Raw genomic sequence first — 18714 nt, forward strand, 5'->3', positions numbered from 1 at the left:
GCACAGCACAACAGGAAAAAGAGCAAGTCTTGTGGAAAAAAAATATGAATATAGAGCAAGAAACTTATGACTTGGCTGAGGATATCATCTCTCTGCAACTTCGCTGAAACAAAAAGCCATGCTTGCAAAGGATTGTATCATTCTTCATGGTTTTCCATCTTCGCTTTCATAGAATGACAGAATAATAGAACAGCCTGGGTTGAAAAGAACAATAATTATAATCTAGTTTCAAACTCCCTGCCATGTGCAGGGTCACCAGCCTAGCCTTGAATGCCACGAAGACAGGGCATCCACAACCTCCTTGGCAACCCGTTCCACTGTGCCATCACCCTCTGTGTGAAAAACTTCCTCCTAATATCCAGCCTAAACCTCTCCTGTTTCAGTTAAAAACCACTCCCCCTTGTTTTACAACTGTCCACCCTGGTGAACAGCCATTCCTCCTCCTGTCTGTATGCTCCCTTCAAGTACTGGAAGGCCACAAATGAGGTCTCCCAACAGCCGTCTCTTCTCCAAGCCAACCAAATCCTAATCCACTCAACAGTCCATCCTTCAAATCCACACCTCTCCAGTTTTGAGAGAACAATGTGGTGAGAGACCTTGTCAAAGGCCTTACGCAAGTCCAGGGAGATGACATTCAGTTTCATGAAGAGGTCCTGGACTTGTTCCACTGTTAACAGTGGGATGGAATGAGCTCTGATCTCTGATGGAGATCAGAGGAATATTGTTGCTTTGGATTTATTTTCATCTGTTTTGTTCTGTGCTAGTCCAGATGAAAGCGCTGCAGTATTTACAGCCCTTTGCTCCGTCCAGGTGCTGTTGCAGTGCTGTGAAATACCATTTTGAAGGTTCTGTTTCGTGCAGCCTGCATATACGTGGTCCCCTGTTGGTGTGAAGGTACATGGCACATGTTTTGCTTTTCTTTGGATGCTGTCTCTACCTAAGCAAACACTTCTCACAGAGGACAGTCCAGCTGCAAAACCTTGGCATGTAAACTCAATCCACTGTGTCAGGCAACAGTTGAGACAGAGGACGGAGAGAAACCCCATGGGCTCTGGTGATGAGGTTTACACCCCAGTGTGCAAACCTGAGAGCCACACTGGAGAATGTTGCTCATTCAGGAGAGAGCAGTGCATAGCTGTGTCTACCTGCTCCTGAGGAACTCTTGCAGCACCGTTACCCATTGGCTCCTCCTAGAGAAGCTGTTGGAGTTCGGACTGGAGCAGCAGGCAGTCAGATCAGAGCCTGAACGGTCACACCTAGCAGGAGGTGGTATCAGCAGACCACGCCAACTGTTGCCATGGATTCTTGGAACACAACGGATGCTATAAAGCTTCAGGCCAAGGCTGCTGACTGTTGGGTGCTGTCCTGCTAAGCCTGAAGAATGCATGACTTGGTGCTCCACACTAAGAAAAAGGCAGGAAAGTCCTGCCTCAACTGGGAGCCTCCAGCAAAATGTCCAAGACTGAATGAAATGGTGAGGCTGAGGAGGAAGAGAAAACTAAGCAAGAAGATGGCAAACGTGTTTGGCGAACTCCAGCAAAATGTCTAAGGCTGGATGAAACGGTGAGGATGAGGTGGAATAGAAAACTAAACCCAGAAGATAACAGCTTTCTTCTGCAAGCTCCCGCCAGATGTCCAAGGCTGAACTGAAGAGCAAGGCCAGTGAGGAAGAGAAAATAAAACTTGGGAAGGAAAGACCTCCTTTTGCAATCCTCTGCTAAATGCCACAAGATGGATAGGGACCTCACACCAGCATCCTCCAAAGGAAAACTTCCAGCTGAGGCCTGGTAGCAGACTGAATCTAATGGTGCAAAGAGATGAATTGCTGCAGCTGTTGGGACACTTCCAGCCAAGACAAAGTGGCAGTGTGTCACCTGCAGAACTTAACAGCTAGAAGGGAAATCTTTGAAAGGTTGGTTCATAGTTTGTGCAGTCGTGCTGCAGAGCAATTCAGTGGTTGGAAGGTTTTTTCCAAGTGTGGGAACTTTCACAGCGCCCTTGTTGCTCCACTTCTGAAAGCTTTGCTGTATGCCATGGTCTCTGTTAAACCTCTGCTTCCTACTTTCCGATATTTCTAAGGAGTTATTGATTAGGACAAAATAGCTTATATAGTCATGTATTTGGACTTGTTAATAAACCTTAATATGTTATATTTGAACTGAAGTTCTGTGATCTTAAGTTGATGAGAGTATTCATCTTGTGAACAGGTACATGAAACTAATTTGCAAAAGCAACTGAGGCATTTTGTGTCTAATATTGAGCCTAACACAGACAGGTACTGGCAGTGTAATCTATCAGTCATTGTCATCTGGAGCACGTGAAGCCTGTGGCAGCTGCAAGAACAGTAACCCAAGCTACTGTCCTTCTGACCACCCCCGGTATTTCTGAAGCCTATTAATGGCATTTTTAGGTCTTGCCAACCCCAGATGGTGGCAATATAAACCTGAATATTCAAAATGACACTGGGTCAGTAAGTAGGGCTTTCTAAAATAATACCTAATTTTTGAGAGTTCATTTGGCAAAAAGAAAAAAAGAAAAAAAAATTTGAAATGATACAGGTTTCAACTTTATAAATGAATACGTAGAATCACAGAACGGCCTCGGTTGAAAAGGATCACAGTGACCATCTCATTCCAACCTCCTCCTATGTTACTGTCCACCCTGGTAAACAGCCATTCCTCCTCCTGTCTGTACGCTCCCTTCAAGTACTGGAAGGCCACAGTGAGGTCTTCCCACAGCCTTCTCTTCTCCAAGTCAAGCAAGCACAGTTTCCTCAGCCTTTCCTCACAGGAGAGGTGCTCCAGCCCTCTGCTCATCTTACTGCCCTCCTCTGGACCCGCTCCAAGACCTCCACATCCTTCTTGTCCTGAGACACAGGCCTGGTTGCAGTGCTGCAGATGGGGCCTCACAAGAGCCGAGTAGAGGGGGACAATCACCTCCCTCTCCCTGCTGGCCACGCCTTTTTTAATGCAGCCCAGAACACAGTTGGCCTCCGGGGCTGCAAGCGCACACTGCTGGCTCATGTCCAGCTTCTCATCTACCAGAACCCCCAAGTCTTTCTCGCTGCTCTCACGAGGTTCTTCACCCAGTCTCTATAAATACGTGGAATTGCCCTGACTCAAGTGTAGCACCCCACACTTGGCCTCATTGAACCTCATAATATTCTGATAGGCCCACTTCTCCTGCCTGTCCAGGTCCCTCTGGATGGCTTCCCTTCCCTGCGATGCATTGACTGCACAGCTCAGCTTGATGTCAAACTTGCTGAGGGTGCACTCGATGCCAACATCTATGTCACTGATGAAGATGTTGAAGAGCACCGGTCTCACTGTTACAGTGGGATGGAATGCACTGCTCTCACCCACATTTAGAGCTTCAGGGTCCTGGCAGACATGTGGAGGAGCCTGTCAGTGAAGACCGAGGCGAAGTACTTATTGCGCTCCTCAGCTTTTTCCATGTCTGAGGAAGCCAGTTCTCCGTCCTTCTTTCTCAGAGGGCGAAAACTCTCCTTCATCTTCTTCTGCTTATTTACCCAAAGAACCCCTTGTTATTTTTCACATCCCTTGCCAAGTTCAGCACTATGTGCACCTTGGCTTTATTGATTTTATTTCTACACACGAGGGCAATGTTGCTTTATTCTTCCCAGGATACACAACCCTGCTTCCACTTTCTGTACATTTCCCTGTTTTCCCTCAGTTTAAGCTGCAGGTCCTTGCTCAGCCATACTGGTAGCCTGCCTCCTTTCTTCAATTTCTGGTGCCAGGGGATGTAGAGTTCAAAAAGAGCTTTTTCCTCAAAAGAGCTTTATATGTCATCTTTGGGTGTCTGCTGCTTACTTGAAAAGCAGACAGTAGTGGTCTGATACCAGGGGTTCCCAGATAGTGGCATGAAAACAAAAGAAATCATTTTCAAAGAGCCTATTTCAAAGTCTTCATTTGATTTATATTAAACATGTAATTAACTGCTTGAACAAACTGAGAAAAAAGCTCTTTTAAATTTACAGAACTGCCAACCATAGCAGTTCACATGTCAGGTTGTGAAACAACCATGGCATTTGCTTAGAAACATAAAAAACAATAGACTGTGGTTCTCTTTTTCCTGAACATTACTTGTATGGGAAAGCTGGCAGTGAGCAGAAGGAAGTGAATTTACAGTGCATTAGCTGCTCCAGACTTGCTCCTTCTCCCTACAAATGAGCTGCTGCGTTCTAACAGCAAGCATGGGAGGAGTAGCATCTTGCATACACATCCCCAGTTACTATGGGGTAATCACAGTCTGTAATTTTCACAAAGGCTATGTTTCCTCTGCATTTCTGGCTACCCTGTCCCCCCTCAGATGGGCTCTGAAGTCTCAAAAGATGCACAATAAATGCTGCAAGGTTAGGCAACTCTGGGTGATGCAGCTCTGCAACCCCACCCCACTTGACTTCCCAGCTGATACTTTTCTGCTGGGAAAATAGCACACCAACAGCTGTTCTTTGAAAAAAGCTGCATGAAAGCCCAAAGTAAATGTCAACAGTTGCGTAGGCTTAACCAGGCCATGATTTGCAACCTATGTTTTTCAGATTCGCTGTCACCGCCTTGTAAGGCAGAGCAGAAAGCATGTAGTCCCCTTTCCTATCATGTTAAACCACAGGGACACTGTCAGCAGAAGAAAAATACAGGCAGCAATGTTAATAAAGCCTCAGCCAGACAGGAGGTGGAGAAGATGAGACTGCCTCAGCTGAAAGCAGACAGCAAGAGCGCAAGGTCTCAGAGCACTGTTCAGCAAGGCTGAACAGAAGCACGAAGCTGCCCAGCTCCAAATGATGGAAGTGAAGGTGACACATTTGAAGCTTAGGATTGTGCAAGTGATGTACCCACTGCTCTCTGCACTGCTGGAACCAGAGAAGACTAGATGGGATTGCAGATATTTAACCCCAAACTGCTGTCCTTGCCCTTGCTGGACAGCACCCTGACTTCAGCTCTTCCCATCCCGCAGAACCACATTCTGGATACTTGTGGTCCCACCAGTTAGGATGGGGGCTGCAACTGGCAGTTAGTCCAGACTGAACACCTCACAAGTGACCTGAGGTTGTTTGGCTTGCCTGGTGTGGCACTGTATGTACACTGGTACTAAATTCCAGCTGGTCTGAAAGCACAGAAGAGCCTGTACTAATTCATGAAGCTCCCTAAAGAGGCTGGCAAGGGGAGAGGGAGGGGGGTGTTTTTGCTGACCCTCATTGGGCTTCAAAGGAAGGAAAATAAATAAATAAAATAACTCTAATACAGAGGATGAGCCCCTATTCCTCAGGGTACTGAGAGGTCAGCTGAGCTACTTTTCCAAACAGTAGTACATCCCAGCTTCACTGACAATGCCCCTCCTTCCCCCAGGTAATTACATCTTTCTCCTTACCTAGCTAATACAAAAGCAAGTTTAGACAAGGAGTCCCAACCTGCCCCTGGCGCCTACTATGAACATGCCTCGCAGGGTCAGAGAGCAGATCCAAGGGTCCAGTGTCACTTGGGGTGGAGTCAGTCCAAGGCTTTCCAGGGAAGAGGAGAGGGACCTCCTCAGGCCAGGTCTAAACAAATTGAGGAGGCAGCCTGAACTCCTACAGCTAAGCAGATTCTCCCACAGGTATACAAAGAGACAAGGGGTGCAGGCAGCAAGTGCAAGACTCCAGGTACCACACACGGACAGCACTCACTCCAGGCCAATTCCCATGCTCCTGCTTGCTACACGTCTGCCCCAGCAACCAGCCCAGTGCCCTGTGCCATCCTGCAAGCCTCTGTCCCACCTGGGAGAAGTTAAGCCCGTTCAGTGGGTGGCACTGCTCCTCCACCTTCTCCACAGCGCCTGTTTGCTTCCTAAGCCGTTCTGCTTCCTGGGCCAGATACAGATCCAGGACGGGCACTCCTCGAGACTTGATGTCTACCTCCGTCAGGGAGTTCACCATCAGCATCACCCACACTGGCCTCTTCCGCTCCCAGTTGCCAGCAATGGCATTGAAGAGGTAGTCTGCATACAGCCCCTTGCCCCGCTGGTCTGGTGTCATCCAAGATGGCATCATGAGTTTGACATATTCCAGGTGCCGCTTGAGCCGGCGGTAGATGTCACGGGGCAGCAAGTCCTGAAGGTTCTCCCCCTGTGGCAGCAGCTGGCAGCTGGTGAGAGCAGAGATGGTGTAGGGGTCGGTGAGGTCCAGCTCAAAGTACACTATGTGACTCTGCTGAAAGGCCTTCTTGGAGTTCTCTGGGATGAAATCCCAGACACGGGTGTATGGGACATGGATGGTGCCAAAGAAGTAAGATGGGGGATCTCTCTTGATGGTCCACAGAAAGGAGTTCAGTTCAGTCTGCCAGGGAAGAGGGAGATACAGCTGAGTATATGCAAACACTCACAACAGGCACTGAGTAGAAGGCTAAAGGGAAACAATTTGCCAACCCAGCAGGTCACCTGGTTCTGCAGCTTGCCAGCATGTACATTAACTAAAGAGGTTATGCACACACAACAAGTCCTTCTTCAGTATCTTTCTTCTCAGGCCTTGAGGTCAAAATTCACCTTTTATTAATTAAAAGCACCTTTCATTAATTAAAAGTAAGTGTGGCTTTGGCTTTCTCCTGAGAGACAATGTCATAGCTTCTCAAAAGAAACATCATCCCAGCTCATCTTCCCAGTATTTGCCAAAAGCAGCAACGGCACAGCCCAAGCAGGCTATGCTTCTGCAAAATGTTTACCTGACTTCCATCTTTCATCAAGTCAAAAGTTGCTGTCACTTTGCTGAAATGTCAGGCTGTCAATCACCTTCACCTTGGCACCTCTTGTGTCAGCACAGCAAAGACCCTTCCCATAAGGAAGCTGCCATGACACACAGTCAGAGGGCACCTTTATAGAACTTTCCACTGAACAAGAACTAAACAAATTATTAACATCAACTACTACATGGCAGAAATTCTTGCTGGAGCAGTTAGGACTGGAGTTTTTCAAGAATGTGGCACATGGCAGACAGACATGTAGACAAGGCTCCTCAGATCAATTCGCCTTTTTTCTTATGGAGGAGAAAAACACATTCAATACCTTAGAAAAACAAGGGAAGAAACTCTGCAGGCCATATTCAGTCTGTGGTCCCAGGCAATAGAAAACCTCTTTCTTTAGATCTAGCTTATAGAAAAGTCTCCCCAAACCTCCCAGCTATCAGCAAGTCAGAATCAGACTATGTTTGTTCTACTGCAAGATGGGCTTCACACCACCCCCAGAAACACCAGAGTGTGGGGTGTCCCCCAGGACAGTAGAGCAGATAGGAAAAATGGGTCCTGCCCAGATCCCAGAAGTCATTTTACACCATCAGCAGACATGACTCCCATCACAGGTGCAGTGAGTGGACACAGTTTGTATCTCCCTGAGCAGACCAGAAGAGGTACACCGCCTTTGCATATTTAAGACGGAGGACAGGCTTCCAGATGCGCTCAAACATCTGGTCAGTCTTTAGCCCGCATATAACTCTAACCTCAGCTCCAAGGCTAACTGTGCATGTGTGCTCATCTAAGATACCTGCCTGACTGCCAAATGCAGAACAGGCTGCTTGGAGGAATTTATTGGAAACACACTGCCTATAACTTTCTGATGCTAAAGAACAAGGGTCAGGAAGGTTAATCTTAAAAGATTGCTCTGCAATGGCTGATCCCAGACAATCTTCTTCCAGAACTCCACATTGAGTCTAAGCCATGGATCAGACAGCACTTCAGCAAAGTGCTGCTGCCAATATGGCTTGCCAGCACACTGACAAATAAGTAAACACCAAGCAGTCTTCAGACACTGCTGTGCCACGTTAAAGGTCTGTAAGATACCTCAGAGACCTGAGTCTAGGTAACAAGATACATCTCTGCAAAGAGACCAAACAGACAGTCCTGGAACACTTTCCTAAATCACAGACCATAAAAACATTCCTGGAGACCACAGGTAGAAAAGAATGAATGATACACAGCACTAAGAGGGAAAAACAATACAGGACAGAGTATGAATCCAACACAAACCCAGAAAGTACATGAAAAAAAATGAATGCACACAGGAAAGCAAGAAGGGAAACCAGGCCGAATTCACTCCCGCCTTTTGCAGGAGGGAAAATGGAAGGACGTATCTCTGCTGTGAGAAAAACAAGTAGATAGCAGCCAGCAGGAAGGAATGACCAGCAGTACTGTTTTTTTTTTTTACCTACAAGCATGAAAGAAGGCAGAAGATGCACCTGGGACAGGAATGAGGTTTGTGAGGTCAACACAACTCCACGCAAGTCTGATCACGTATACGCAGCAAAAGAAATCACAAGGAACAAATGGCCACCAGCCCTCTTACATTTCAATCCAGTTCCTGCACAGAGCCACCTAGTAGGCTCAAGCCCAAACAAAGGGTATCTGGCAGTGTCGTTTCTGCTCCAGATCACTGTATACAACCCAGCTGGAAAGGTATTTGGCAGTGCACTCTCAAGTCTTTTGCTCTGCATATCACCACAGCTTTTGCTTCACATACTGCAAGCTGAGTAATGCCACCAGCTACCAGCACTACCAATGACAGAACACACAAGCCAGGCACAGAGCAAACAGGTCACACTGTAGAGTCTACAGCACAGGCATTAAAAGAAAGCAAGCTGAGACCTAGTAAAACTTATCTCTCACATTGTAGTGAGCAAGATCTTACTCAACAGAACAGCCAGGCACTCTGCATGCAGCTCCACGCCAGAGGCAGCTCTATCCCAGAGTGATGGGTCTTCATCTCAACCCGTATGGGCTCACGAGCACTATGCAGAGCTAGTGCAGAGGCTGAAGGACAGCTCTATTTTCAACTTGGTGCAGCTCCTAGAGCTTACCACATTTCAATCCAGCTTCAGAGAAAGGAAGCCTACAATCTCTCCCCAAGTCCGTAAAAGGGGAGCTCTTTAGCTACGTGTTAGGTGGCCATGAGATAGTGCAGGAGCAGTGCCAAGGCTTGCTTAGCATTGCAGAGTATGCCATCACTGGCAGCCTCTCTTTCTCACCTCACTTTCCTGAGAGCATGCAACAGATAAAGGCTACAGTTGGTTTGTAGCAGGACCCTTCCACACAGCTTTTACTTCAGAAAGGAGCATGAAACAGTGAAAGTGGTATCCTGGAGGCTGCAGAGAAAGCTGGGTTTGGCAGCTCCAGGAATTTCACTTTCACAAGCGTAACAGGAAAACAGGCAGCTTCATGTACAGACCACCATGTGTATATCTGTTTCCACTCCCAGATTTTACAGGTAGCACAGAATACTTTTTTCACTATGGCAAAAACAAGGTATGAGGGGAGAACTGGATGGCAGCCTGAGGAAGAGAGCAGTAGTCCCATGTGAGGCCTGTTGATTCACTGCTCCACTGAGATTTCAGGTAATATCAAATGAGCCACAGCACATGCCCTCTGCCACAACACATCTCCACTAGGACTGAGTTTAATCTCTGCTGGGGAGCCCCACATCCAATTATTTCTGGATGTTCAGCATGATGAGCATCTTCCCAGGGGAACAAGATCAGACAGTGAACAGATTCAGGGTTCCAGCCAAGCAAAAAGTTTGAACGCACATACACACATGCAAAAAAATAAAAAAATAAAAAAATAAAAGCAAAAGCTTTTCTTCAGTTAGCTCAGTTCTTACAACTGAAAGCACAAGAAGTACTATGAGGTGGTGGAAACAGTGGATGGAAAGGGAAAGGAAGTGCTCAAACTAACACTGGACCAACAGAAACATAGACCTATGGACGCAAAGCCCTATGGAATTCACTCCCTGCTATGAGATGGGGAAAGCCATGCTGCCCCATCTCACCATGGCTATACAAGCACCCACTCTGAGCTGCAATGGGGTGCACCTAAGGACAGATAATGGTTCCACAAATGAAAGGACAAAAGCATTAGGAATTGCAGAAAACCAGGGAAAGTGTAGCGGACATGAAGGGTTTTCCTCAGTGGCTCAGGAAGGGTTTGGAAAAGAACAAAAAAGCTTGAGGAATGGGAGACTGAAATGAAGTGTTAAGGAATGATAGTTGAACTCCAAGCGTCCAGCCCAATATACCAGCATCCTTCCTGAAACAGGAAGCTGTTTGTCCACTGGTGGCCTTGGAAACTCCCATTATCTCCTGCCTCCTTCTTTCTGCTTCAGCAGAACAGAAGCTCAGACTGAGAGGTATTTTCTTTATTTTTCCAATAAGTTTCTTCCTCCTCCTTTCAGAGAAAATTCTTTACAGTGAGAGTGGTGAGGTGCTGGAACAGGCTGCCCAGAGAGATTGTGGATGGCCTATCCCTAGAGGTGTTCAAGGCCAGGTTGGGATGGGGTCCTGGGCAATCTGACCTAGTACTGAATCGGGAGGTTGGTGGCCCTGCATGTGGCAGGGGGTTGGAGATTCATGATCCTTGAGGTCCCTTCCAACCCGGGCCATTCTGTGATTCTGTGAAAAGAAAAAAGAAGAAAAAAAACAAACTTCCAATACAGCTCATTTTAACAACCTTCAGTAGCTTGCTTTTCCAGCAGCATTTCTAGGACTACCAAGGAAAGTAGTCTTCAGGTATACAAATTGCTAATGCAGAAATCTCTTCAGGTGAGGCAACAATAATTCTTCTGGGAGAGAAGTGCCAAATAGGATCTGTTATTCTTCTTCTGACAAAAGAGCTCAAAGTGGGGTAAATGACATACTGACTGTCAAAAACAACAGTAAACATCCAGGAAATAACACAAAGAAAAACATGAGAAACAAAGAATGCCTCTAGTGACAGTACTCTGAAAAAGTACTCCAGAAAAGGAGCAACAGTATGATGGGAATTTTAAAAATGAAAGTTTTAAGAGGAACAGGTTGTGAAGATCCAGGGAACAGAGGATCTGAAGGGAAGGACAGCTGCAGTCTGAAGAGTGAGGAACTGGATGCAAACTTCTGACACAAGGAAACCTGCCTCAGGTCTGCCCAGATGACTGAGCAAGTTGCATTACTGCTGCTTCCTTCCACCTTTTGATCCTTGTTTATGTTGACTACAAGTTTTTCACCACAAAGTACATCACTTGCTGTGCAGGCAGCTGCCCTCTGGTGCTTCAGAGTCCTCTGGAACGCCAAACCCTCATAATCATCCCAACATCTAAGTCTTCCAAACAGCAGACCAGAACTGCACTGTTTCTCAATCCAAAAAATGCTCTTACATGTTTCTTGCAACAAAAGCCAGAGCATGTGGCATGCAGTGTTTTACCCAGGCAGGCAGCCTGTAGCCCTCCCTATATGGCTTTCTCCCTCTTTATTATCTACTTTGGTGTTGTGTCTTGTCATACCCATTTATACCTAATTGAGGCAAAGACTGCGCCTTTAATCACCACACAAAGTGCCCCATGCAGCAACAGTAATGCACCAAGAAATGTAAGGCACATTTTTAAGCTCTCTTAAGCTTTTGCCCATTTACATTAGTGACACTAAAACTCAGCTAAGACTGTAAGCAGAACTCACCGAGGGATAAACACTACGCTGGCTACTATTACAACTATTAAAGGAACACAACTTAGTCTCCATTTGACAGAAGTGAAAAATCAAAAATTTAAAGGAAAAAAAAAAAAAGAATTTTTACCTAAAAAGTCAAGGATTTGCAGCAGACGTTACCTGCTCTATCAAAGTAAATTCACAGGTGACTCCAAAAGTAATGCCTCCTATTTATTTCCATTGAAACTATAACAAGGAGCATAGCAATGCTATTCATTAAAGCAAATTCTCAGCTACAAAACACTGATTTTCACTACAGTCACCACCATGAGCTGTGCATTTTCATCAGTGGTGAACAAGAACCTGCATGCCACGCTCATAAACATCTGCACCAGCAGAGGTGACCCGCTGAAGCTATTGCCATTGCTGAAACACACCACCCACTGCCTCACAGTGCTCACATTCACTGTCTGGTCTTCAGAAATGTTCAGCAAGCACCAGCAAATGTCAGTGGGTGCTACTTTTTCCGTATGGGGGAAATTCAGTGCCACACTTTTTGCTTCATGTGCACTTCCACCTCAGACACCATTCTGTCTGACTGCTCTTCTGCTGCCATCTGTCACACGACAACAACGTGTAATAGGAATATTGGTGGGAAGGTTCAATCTCTACAGCCGTAGCACCAACATCCACTGCTGAAGGTGTGGGCTGACACCACAAATTAGGAGACATTACTTAGGAGATATAAGATAGATGTAAGAGAGAAAAGCAGCTATTTAAATTGGTTGGCTCCCCAACAGGAACAACATCATGAAGTATTAACTAGCTACAACCACTGGCATGCTGCTGTGGATTCTGGCTTGAAATTTACCAATGTTCTCTGATGTTAAGCAAAAAAGAAAGTACTACCAGATTCCAACATTCTTACTTGTTTTAGAGTCTTTTGCTGTGAAAAAAGAACGATGAGACTCATTACTGACGGCAGCTTTAACTGTAATATGGAGCACTTCACTTTCAGTTTTTCCACTAACTCTCATAAATCCTATAGAACCAAATCATAGAATCACAGAATGGTGTGGGTTGGAAAGAGCCTCAAGGCCCATCCGGTTCCACCTCACTGCCATGGGCAGGGCAGCTATGCAGGCAGACAGACTATTCCACTGGCAGTGCCTTAAACACTGGGTTACAGGATGTGCCACAGCTCATTGGCAGCGGGGCCCCGTACCAACAGCTGGAGGCACAAGGCCCTGAGGCCTTGGTTCTGGTGCATGGGGAGAGGAAGAGCAGGTCGTGAGGCATCCCAGGCCTTCTTGTTAGTACCAAGCCTTCTTGCTGCTCCCATACTGCAACGAGACTCTGTTACCTCCCTTGTGTAGCACCGCTGCACTTCCTTCCAAGGGTTTCTGACTCCCTTTGTGGCCATGGTGGTGGGGCTCACCTTACCTCAGCCATAAAAACATAAAGTGATCCAAGGGATGGAACACCTGCCCTGTGAGCAATGGCTGAGAGAGCTGGGACTGTTCAGCCTGAAGAAGAGAAGACTCTGGCAAGACCCAGTAGCAGCGTTTCAGTATCTAAAGGGGGGCTATAAGAAGGAAGGGGACAGACTCTTTAGCAGGGTCTGCTGTGACAGGACAGAAAATGGTTTCAAATTCAGTGAGGGGAGATTTAGACTGGATATAAGGAATAAGTTTTTCTATGAAAAGAGTGGTGAGGCGCTGGTACAGGTTGCCCAGAGAGCTGGTTGACGCCTTGTCCCTGGAGACACTCAAGGTCAGGCTGGATGCGCTCTGAGCACTCAATCTGACTGTCGGTGTCCTTGCTCACTGCAGAGGAGTTGGATCAGACAGCCTTCAAGAGGCCCTTGCCACTCAAACGCTTCTATAGCAAGTAGTGCAATACACCGCCCTCACCTCTGGTGACAGGCCGCTTCCATGTCCATTGCCTACAGAGAGCAGGGATGTTCTATCACACCTAGTAACACACAGCAAGCTCAGGATGACTTTTCTTATATGGTTCTTTGTGCTTTTACCTCAGAAGCTTCACCGAGAACTGCTTTTTCCCTATGTCTGACTTCTAACGGACATGACAATCTGCCCACGGGCTTCACATCGGCCTAAGAATCACGAGCAGCAGGCAGCCCTCGGCTGCGCTTCTCCCCCCCTGGGCTGGGCAGTCCGTGCAGCTCACAGCACGCAGACCGGTGGAGTGAGAGCACAAACAACACCCCACACAATCCGTCACCGCATTTCTGCTGAAAGGCCACTGGCACTACAGTTCTGAACCTGTCCCACCACGCTCGGATGAAGCAGGAAGCCAACCGGCTGAAAGGCCACTGGCACTGCAGTTCTGAACCTGTCCCACCACGCTCGGATGAAGCAGGAAGCCAACCGGCCGTCCCCGCGAGGAGCACGCTGCTCCCGGACCTTCCTTCTACAGCAGCACCGTCGGCCTGGGGGCGGCTCCTCGCAGGGAGCGGATTCAGGTGCAAGCGCAGCCGCCGACAGTCCCCCATCGCACCCTCTGCCAAAGCGTGGCGGTGCCTGGACTCGCGGGCGCAGAACCCCGGGGCCCCGCCGCTCCCTCACTGCCCGTCCGCAGCTGAGCCGTCCCCACCCCGAGCTGCCCCTGGGGGAAGGAGGTCCCCCGCCACCTCCGCGCTCGCCGCTTACCTTTCCGCGCAGCGGGCAGGCGCCGGCGGGGCCGCGACTCTGCCGCGCTCTGGCCAGCAGGAGGAGGCTCTGCAGCAGGCAGACCCAGCCGGGGTGCACCATCCCTGCTCGATCCCGGAGTTGGCACAATTTGGGGACGGTGTTCCTTTTTTATTTTTTCCCCCTTCCCTCCTCTCTCCTCCTGTTTCCACTCCCCCTCTACTCCCCCCCCCCCCCCCCCTTTTTTTTTCCTTCTTTTTCTCTTTATAAATACCCGACTCTTCTGCTATTTTTCTTCTCGCGTATTACTACTATTATTTTTCAACTTCTTTTACCCAGGCGGCTCAGTCCCATAGCCCTCGCGGGAGCGGCCCCATCCTCTGGCCAAGCCCTCCAGTTACTCCCTCTTCCTCTTAAAGGGTCCCGTGCCGGGCGGGGGGTCGCGGGGGGAGGAAGGGGAGGGCGCGGGGCCCGCCGCACCGGGGGCGGGCGATGCGGCGGCGGCGGCGGCGGCGGCAGCAGCGGCGGAGGGGGAGGTTTGAGATCGGAGATCCCTCGGCCCCGCTCCCCGCCGTCCGCATCGCCGTACTGTCCCGGCCCGGCCCCGGGGGCTGGGGCAGCTGCGCCCCCGCCCGGAGCAGACGCCGCGCCCCCGGCCCGGCTCTGTCTGCCCCCTGCCCTCCTGCCTGCCGCCCTTCCCAAAGGGAGGAATCGAAGTTGTGATCCTTCCCAAGCCTCTTTATTGCCCGTCCGACTTCGGACCGACTGTAGCACGCGGGAGCCTCTGACTCGTTTCAGCATGGCTGTGTCGTCGTGCAGTTTGTCCACTGAAAACGTGTCCAGTGCGCTTTGCACAAGTGGTGTGGTTTGATAAAGACAGATAGGTGCTGAAGGGCATACCGCTGTCTCTACTTGTAGAACTCACCAGTATTTTCTGAGGAAACTGATATCTAATCCTTGAAAAAGTACATATTGCTGACGATCAAATCTGATACCTGCCAGGACTGTTGGTTTTTGTTTTGTTTTTGTCATGTGTGAATTATAACAGTGAACTTTCTTACCATTTCAATTTATTTATGGCAGCGTCTTTCTAGTCGTTTTAGTATAATTACTAAATAATTAGGCTTTAGCACTTTCAGGTCTTCTCCCTCCACTGCCCACCGAGGTGAACCAAGGTGTTGCACAGAGCTTTTCCTCTTTTATCACCCACAGTTATTTTAATTAAATACCACAGGCCAGGCAGTGGGCACAGCGCTAGCTAACTGTGTCAGGCTGTGTGCAGACTTAGGCAGTCATTGTGCCTTCAGCTTTATTTCATTCAGCATCTTTTTCAATCCCAGAGATCCAGATCTCTGATCCAGGGTTCGGAATCAATGATAAACTTCCCACCAACTCCTAGAGAGCAGAGATCTCTGTCTTTGCCTTCATTTGTACAGACTGGTTTCGCAGTACAAAGCAGTGTCCTCCAGGACAAGATTTTTTTGGCAAGAGCCAAAATCCTTTGCTTTGTGTTGTTTTGCCTTTTGTGTTCATTACTATGTTTTGGGCTTGGAAGAGGAGAACGATACCAATTGTATATTAAATGTATATTAAATCTTCTTTCCTTAGGTCCTGCTGACCCATTTAGGACAAAAAAAAGCATTATCTGGCAAAGAATTTGGCATTTATGCAATATACTGTAGCTATAATCTCCACTACTTTCTTATTCAATTTTTACAGGGAGGGAGAGTGCTACCTGCCATCTGTCAGCCTGCCAGAAATTCCTGTGCCTATCAGAGCAAGAGCTGAAGATGTGACATCTTTCTCCACTGCCTTCTCAAAATATCCCTGATTCAACACAGGAGGCATCAAAGCGAGTTGCCCTCCAGTAAAGCAGTTTTCCAAACAAGTGTCACCCTTAGCAGACAGGTGTAAAACACATCAACAACATGTATCTGCCCCAGAGTGCAGTAAGTGAGACCCATGTTTGGTTGTACGCCTTCCTGGGTTTGGAAGCCAGACTGCATTCGTTCTTAGAGTGCCCAGCTTGAGCTGTAGAGAATAAGAATAAATCTTCCATGGCACAGAGATGTCCTGCCAAGCTGATTAGGTACCTTCTGTGTGACTATTTTCAGTTTCTTTCAGTTCTGAAATGGAAAATAAGTAGCAACACTTTCTGAAATACACAGCTTGTGTGCATTTAGACAATGCAGATTAAGGTGCTGCTCAGCTGTATTTCTGAACTGGTGGGAAGTGCTTTATCTGAGGTGAATTGCTGATGGAAAATAGCAGAAGAAAGGCAAAGGGAGACTTTCATAGAGACTTTCAAAGTAATTTATACTTTCAATGGAACATTTCAGTAGAAAGACATCCCAGACCTATTAATAGAGACCTAAGAGATAAAATTAGCATTTTAATTTAATAATGTTCTGTTTGTAGCTTTGCTAGGTTTACCCCATCCCTTGCAAAATGATTTCAACAGAATTTCAGCGTGTGCTTGATGTTAAGGACACGCTTTTGTACTTTGCACAGAAGGGGTAAACCAAAGCATTCTCCTGAATCAGGGCCTTAAGACCCCAGAGCCAAGTAGTGAACTGGGCCGTATACTCAGAAGTAGCACATTTTTGTCTGTTTCATAAAACCACTGACGTTTAACTGGAATCAGTTTCCCAGGCCATAGGAGCAGCTGTATGCAGATGGCTGAGAGGACATCAGAGGTGAGAGGCTCCTAGAGTGGTTCCTGCTGGCAGCAGGTCTGTAGAGGACAGCCCAGAGCTCTTGCATCCACATGCGTGTGCAGCACTGCATGAGTGCAAGGATGGGCGCTTCTGAACGGCTTCGAGAGCTTGTGTGTGTGCTTTTGCTACCTAGTACTAACCAGCAGTGTGAAAGAAAGCCACTTTGTGCAGCCAAACATAGCCAATCTTGAGCAAAAGAAGCCACTTAAGAGATTTGCACAGATTTTGGGGCACAGTATGTTCCAACCCTGTTAACAGGCTGGTCAGCTATGATTCACCCTCTGACTAGCAGAGTTGGAGTGAGTTTAGATTCAGCATGCATTTTAAACACCACAAAAGATAGTTAGGATTTCTCACCATTTACATTATAAACAGATATCATAAAGCAGAAAATAAAGGAGGCAAAGGAGCTTTGTTCATTGAGTTGAGGAAAAAGTAGTCTATCTGCATTTGAGAGAAGGTTTGCTTAGAGGTATTGATGTCTGCATCAGAGATTCAGAAACACAGATCCCCAGTTACGCCTCGAGATAAAACAGGTTAGTGAACTTTGTAATACATAACTATGAAAAAGTTACATCAGGTGGAAGGGAAATATGGGGAATATATTAGAGTTAAGTGGTTGCACAAATTATCAGGCATAGTCAACCAGAAGCCAAAAATAAAGAGTAGAGAGTAGAATTCTTTTCTCTAAACGCATCTTAATAAAAGAAAGGTCAGTTTGAATGAAGAGAGAAAGCTAAACAAAAATAAATTTCTTGGGCAGGAGATAAAGAGAATGTACATGCTGAATTGCAATAGGCCTCAGCCTTTCAGAAATACAGCAGAGGGTCATTTGAAGCCAAGCTAGAAAGAGTTAAAGGACAGTTTGCAAATCCCTTTCCCTAATTTGAAAGTATTTTTATAAGCATGCAATCACAGAATTATCTATTTAGAAGATAAGAATAAGGAACTGTTTAAAAGATGAGAATAAGATGTTAACAGAATAGCGTGAACATAATTATTCAGATATTAATTCATAACATTAGGAGGAAAAAATAAAAAGATTGTAAAAAAGAAAGCATCATCTAATGAAACACAGTAAATAGAAAACCCATATTTAATGCAAATAGAAAATACTGTGTTTATGGAGCACTTCAGAGGGGTGACAGAATCACGTTGTCATCATATGGCAGCTTGGGAAGCAGAAGCAGAGAGCACACCTCAGTGGTAAAGTTCAAATTGTCTGAGTGAATTTGACTGATTTCCTGTCACCAGAAGGAATGTCTCATCCTGATCAGTCCATCACTTACCCATTTAACTGGTGGTTTGGCGCTTGCACCATGCCTGTATCATGAAATTGAGCCCAGAAGAGAGAAGTGCCAGAAATGGCTGTTAGGCTGGAAAGGGAAATGCAGTCCCCGAAGGGTAATTTGTCTCTCTGCCTGGGAACCACAGCCCTGTGCATGGCCATCAGCCCTGCTAGCTGAAAAACATCTGATGTGGCAATGAAAAGGATGGGTGCTGCAGTCTGTCAGATCTTTTCCCCTTCTTAAGTCCTTCACTGGGTTAGACGGAAGATGCAGGAGCAGTCAGCCCTGGAAACTCCAGGTGGATCTCAGTGGTATGTACATAGCCATCCATCCAGGAAGCACTGGGAAGTCTGATCCTCCCAGGGGGGATCCACAGTTTGCAAAACATTCCATTTACATAGATAGATGTCCGATGTCTTCCAGGAAATATGAGGGGAAATTGCCTGCAGAACATCTGAAGAAAATCTAAAATGAGTAGAAACTTGTTGAATTCAGCTTATCTGCTAAATTAGTATGATTTTTTTTTCCAGGATGTCTTAGGGGGACAAAAGATATCTTATTTTTTTTGTGACTGTAATTAACAATTTCTGCGAAGAAAAGAGAAATTATCTGAGCAAAAACAC

General features: G+C 46.9%; 1 protein-coding gene across 1 annotated transcript in view; it reads right to left on the bottom strand.

Moving 5' to 3' along the window:
- Positions 1-14584, bottom strand: part of TRABD2A (TraB domain containing 2A) — a gene marked incomplete at its 3' end in the record, with an annotated part of 80881 nt that extends 66297 nt beyond the window's left edge. Inside the window, exons 1-2 of the mRNA XM_079548341.1 lie at positions 14107-14584; positions 5777-6334 (exon numbers count right to left, since the gene is read on the bottom strand). Coding sequence (XP_079404467.1) covers positions 5777-6334; positions 14107-14208 — 660 coding nt within the window. The 5' untranslated portion in view covers positions 14209-14584. The remainder of the gene's footprint in view (positions 1-5776; positions 6335-14106) is intronic.
- Between the last annotated feature and the right edge of the window lie 4130 nt (positions 14585-18714).

The sequence above is a fragment of the Tetrao urogallus genome, assembly GCF_951394365.1.
Source record: "Tetrao urogallus genome assembly, chromosome: Z".
NCBI lineage: Eukaryota > Metazoa > Chordata > Aves > Galliformes > Phasianidae > Tetrao > Tetrao urogallus.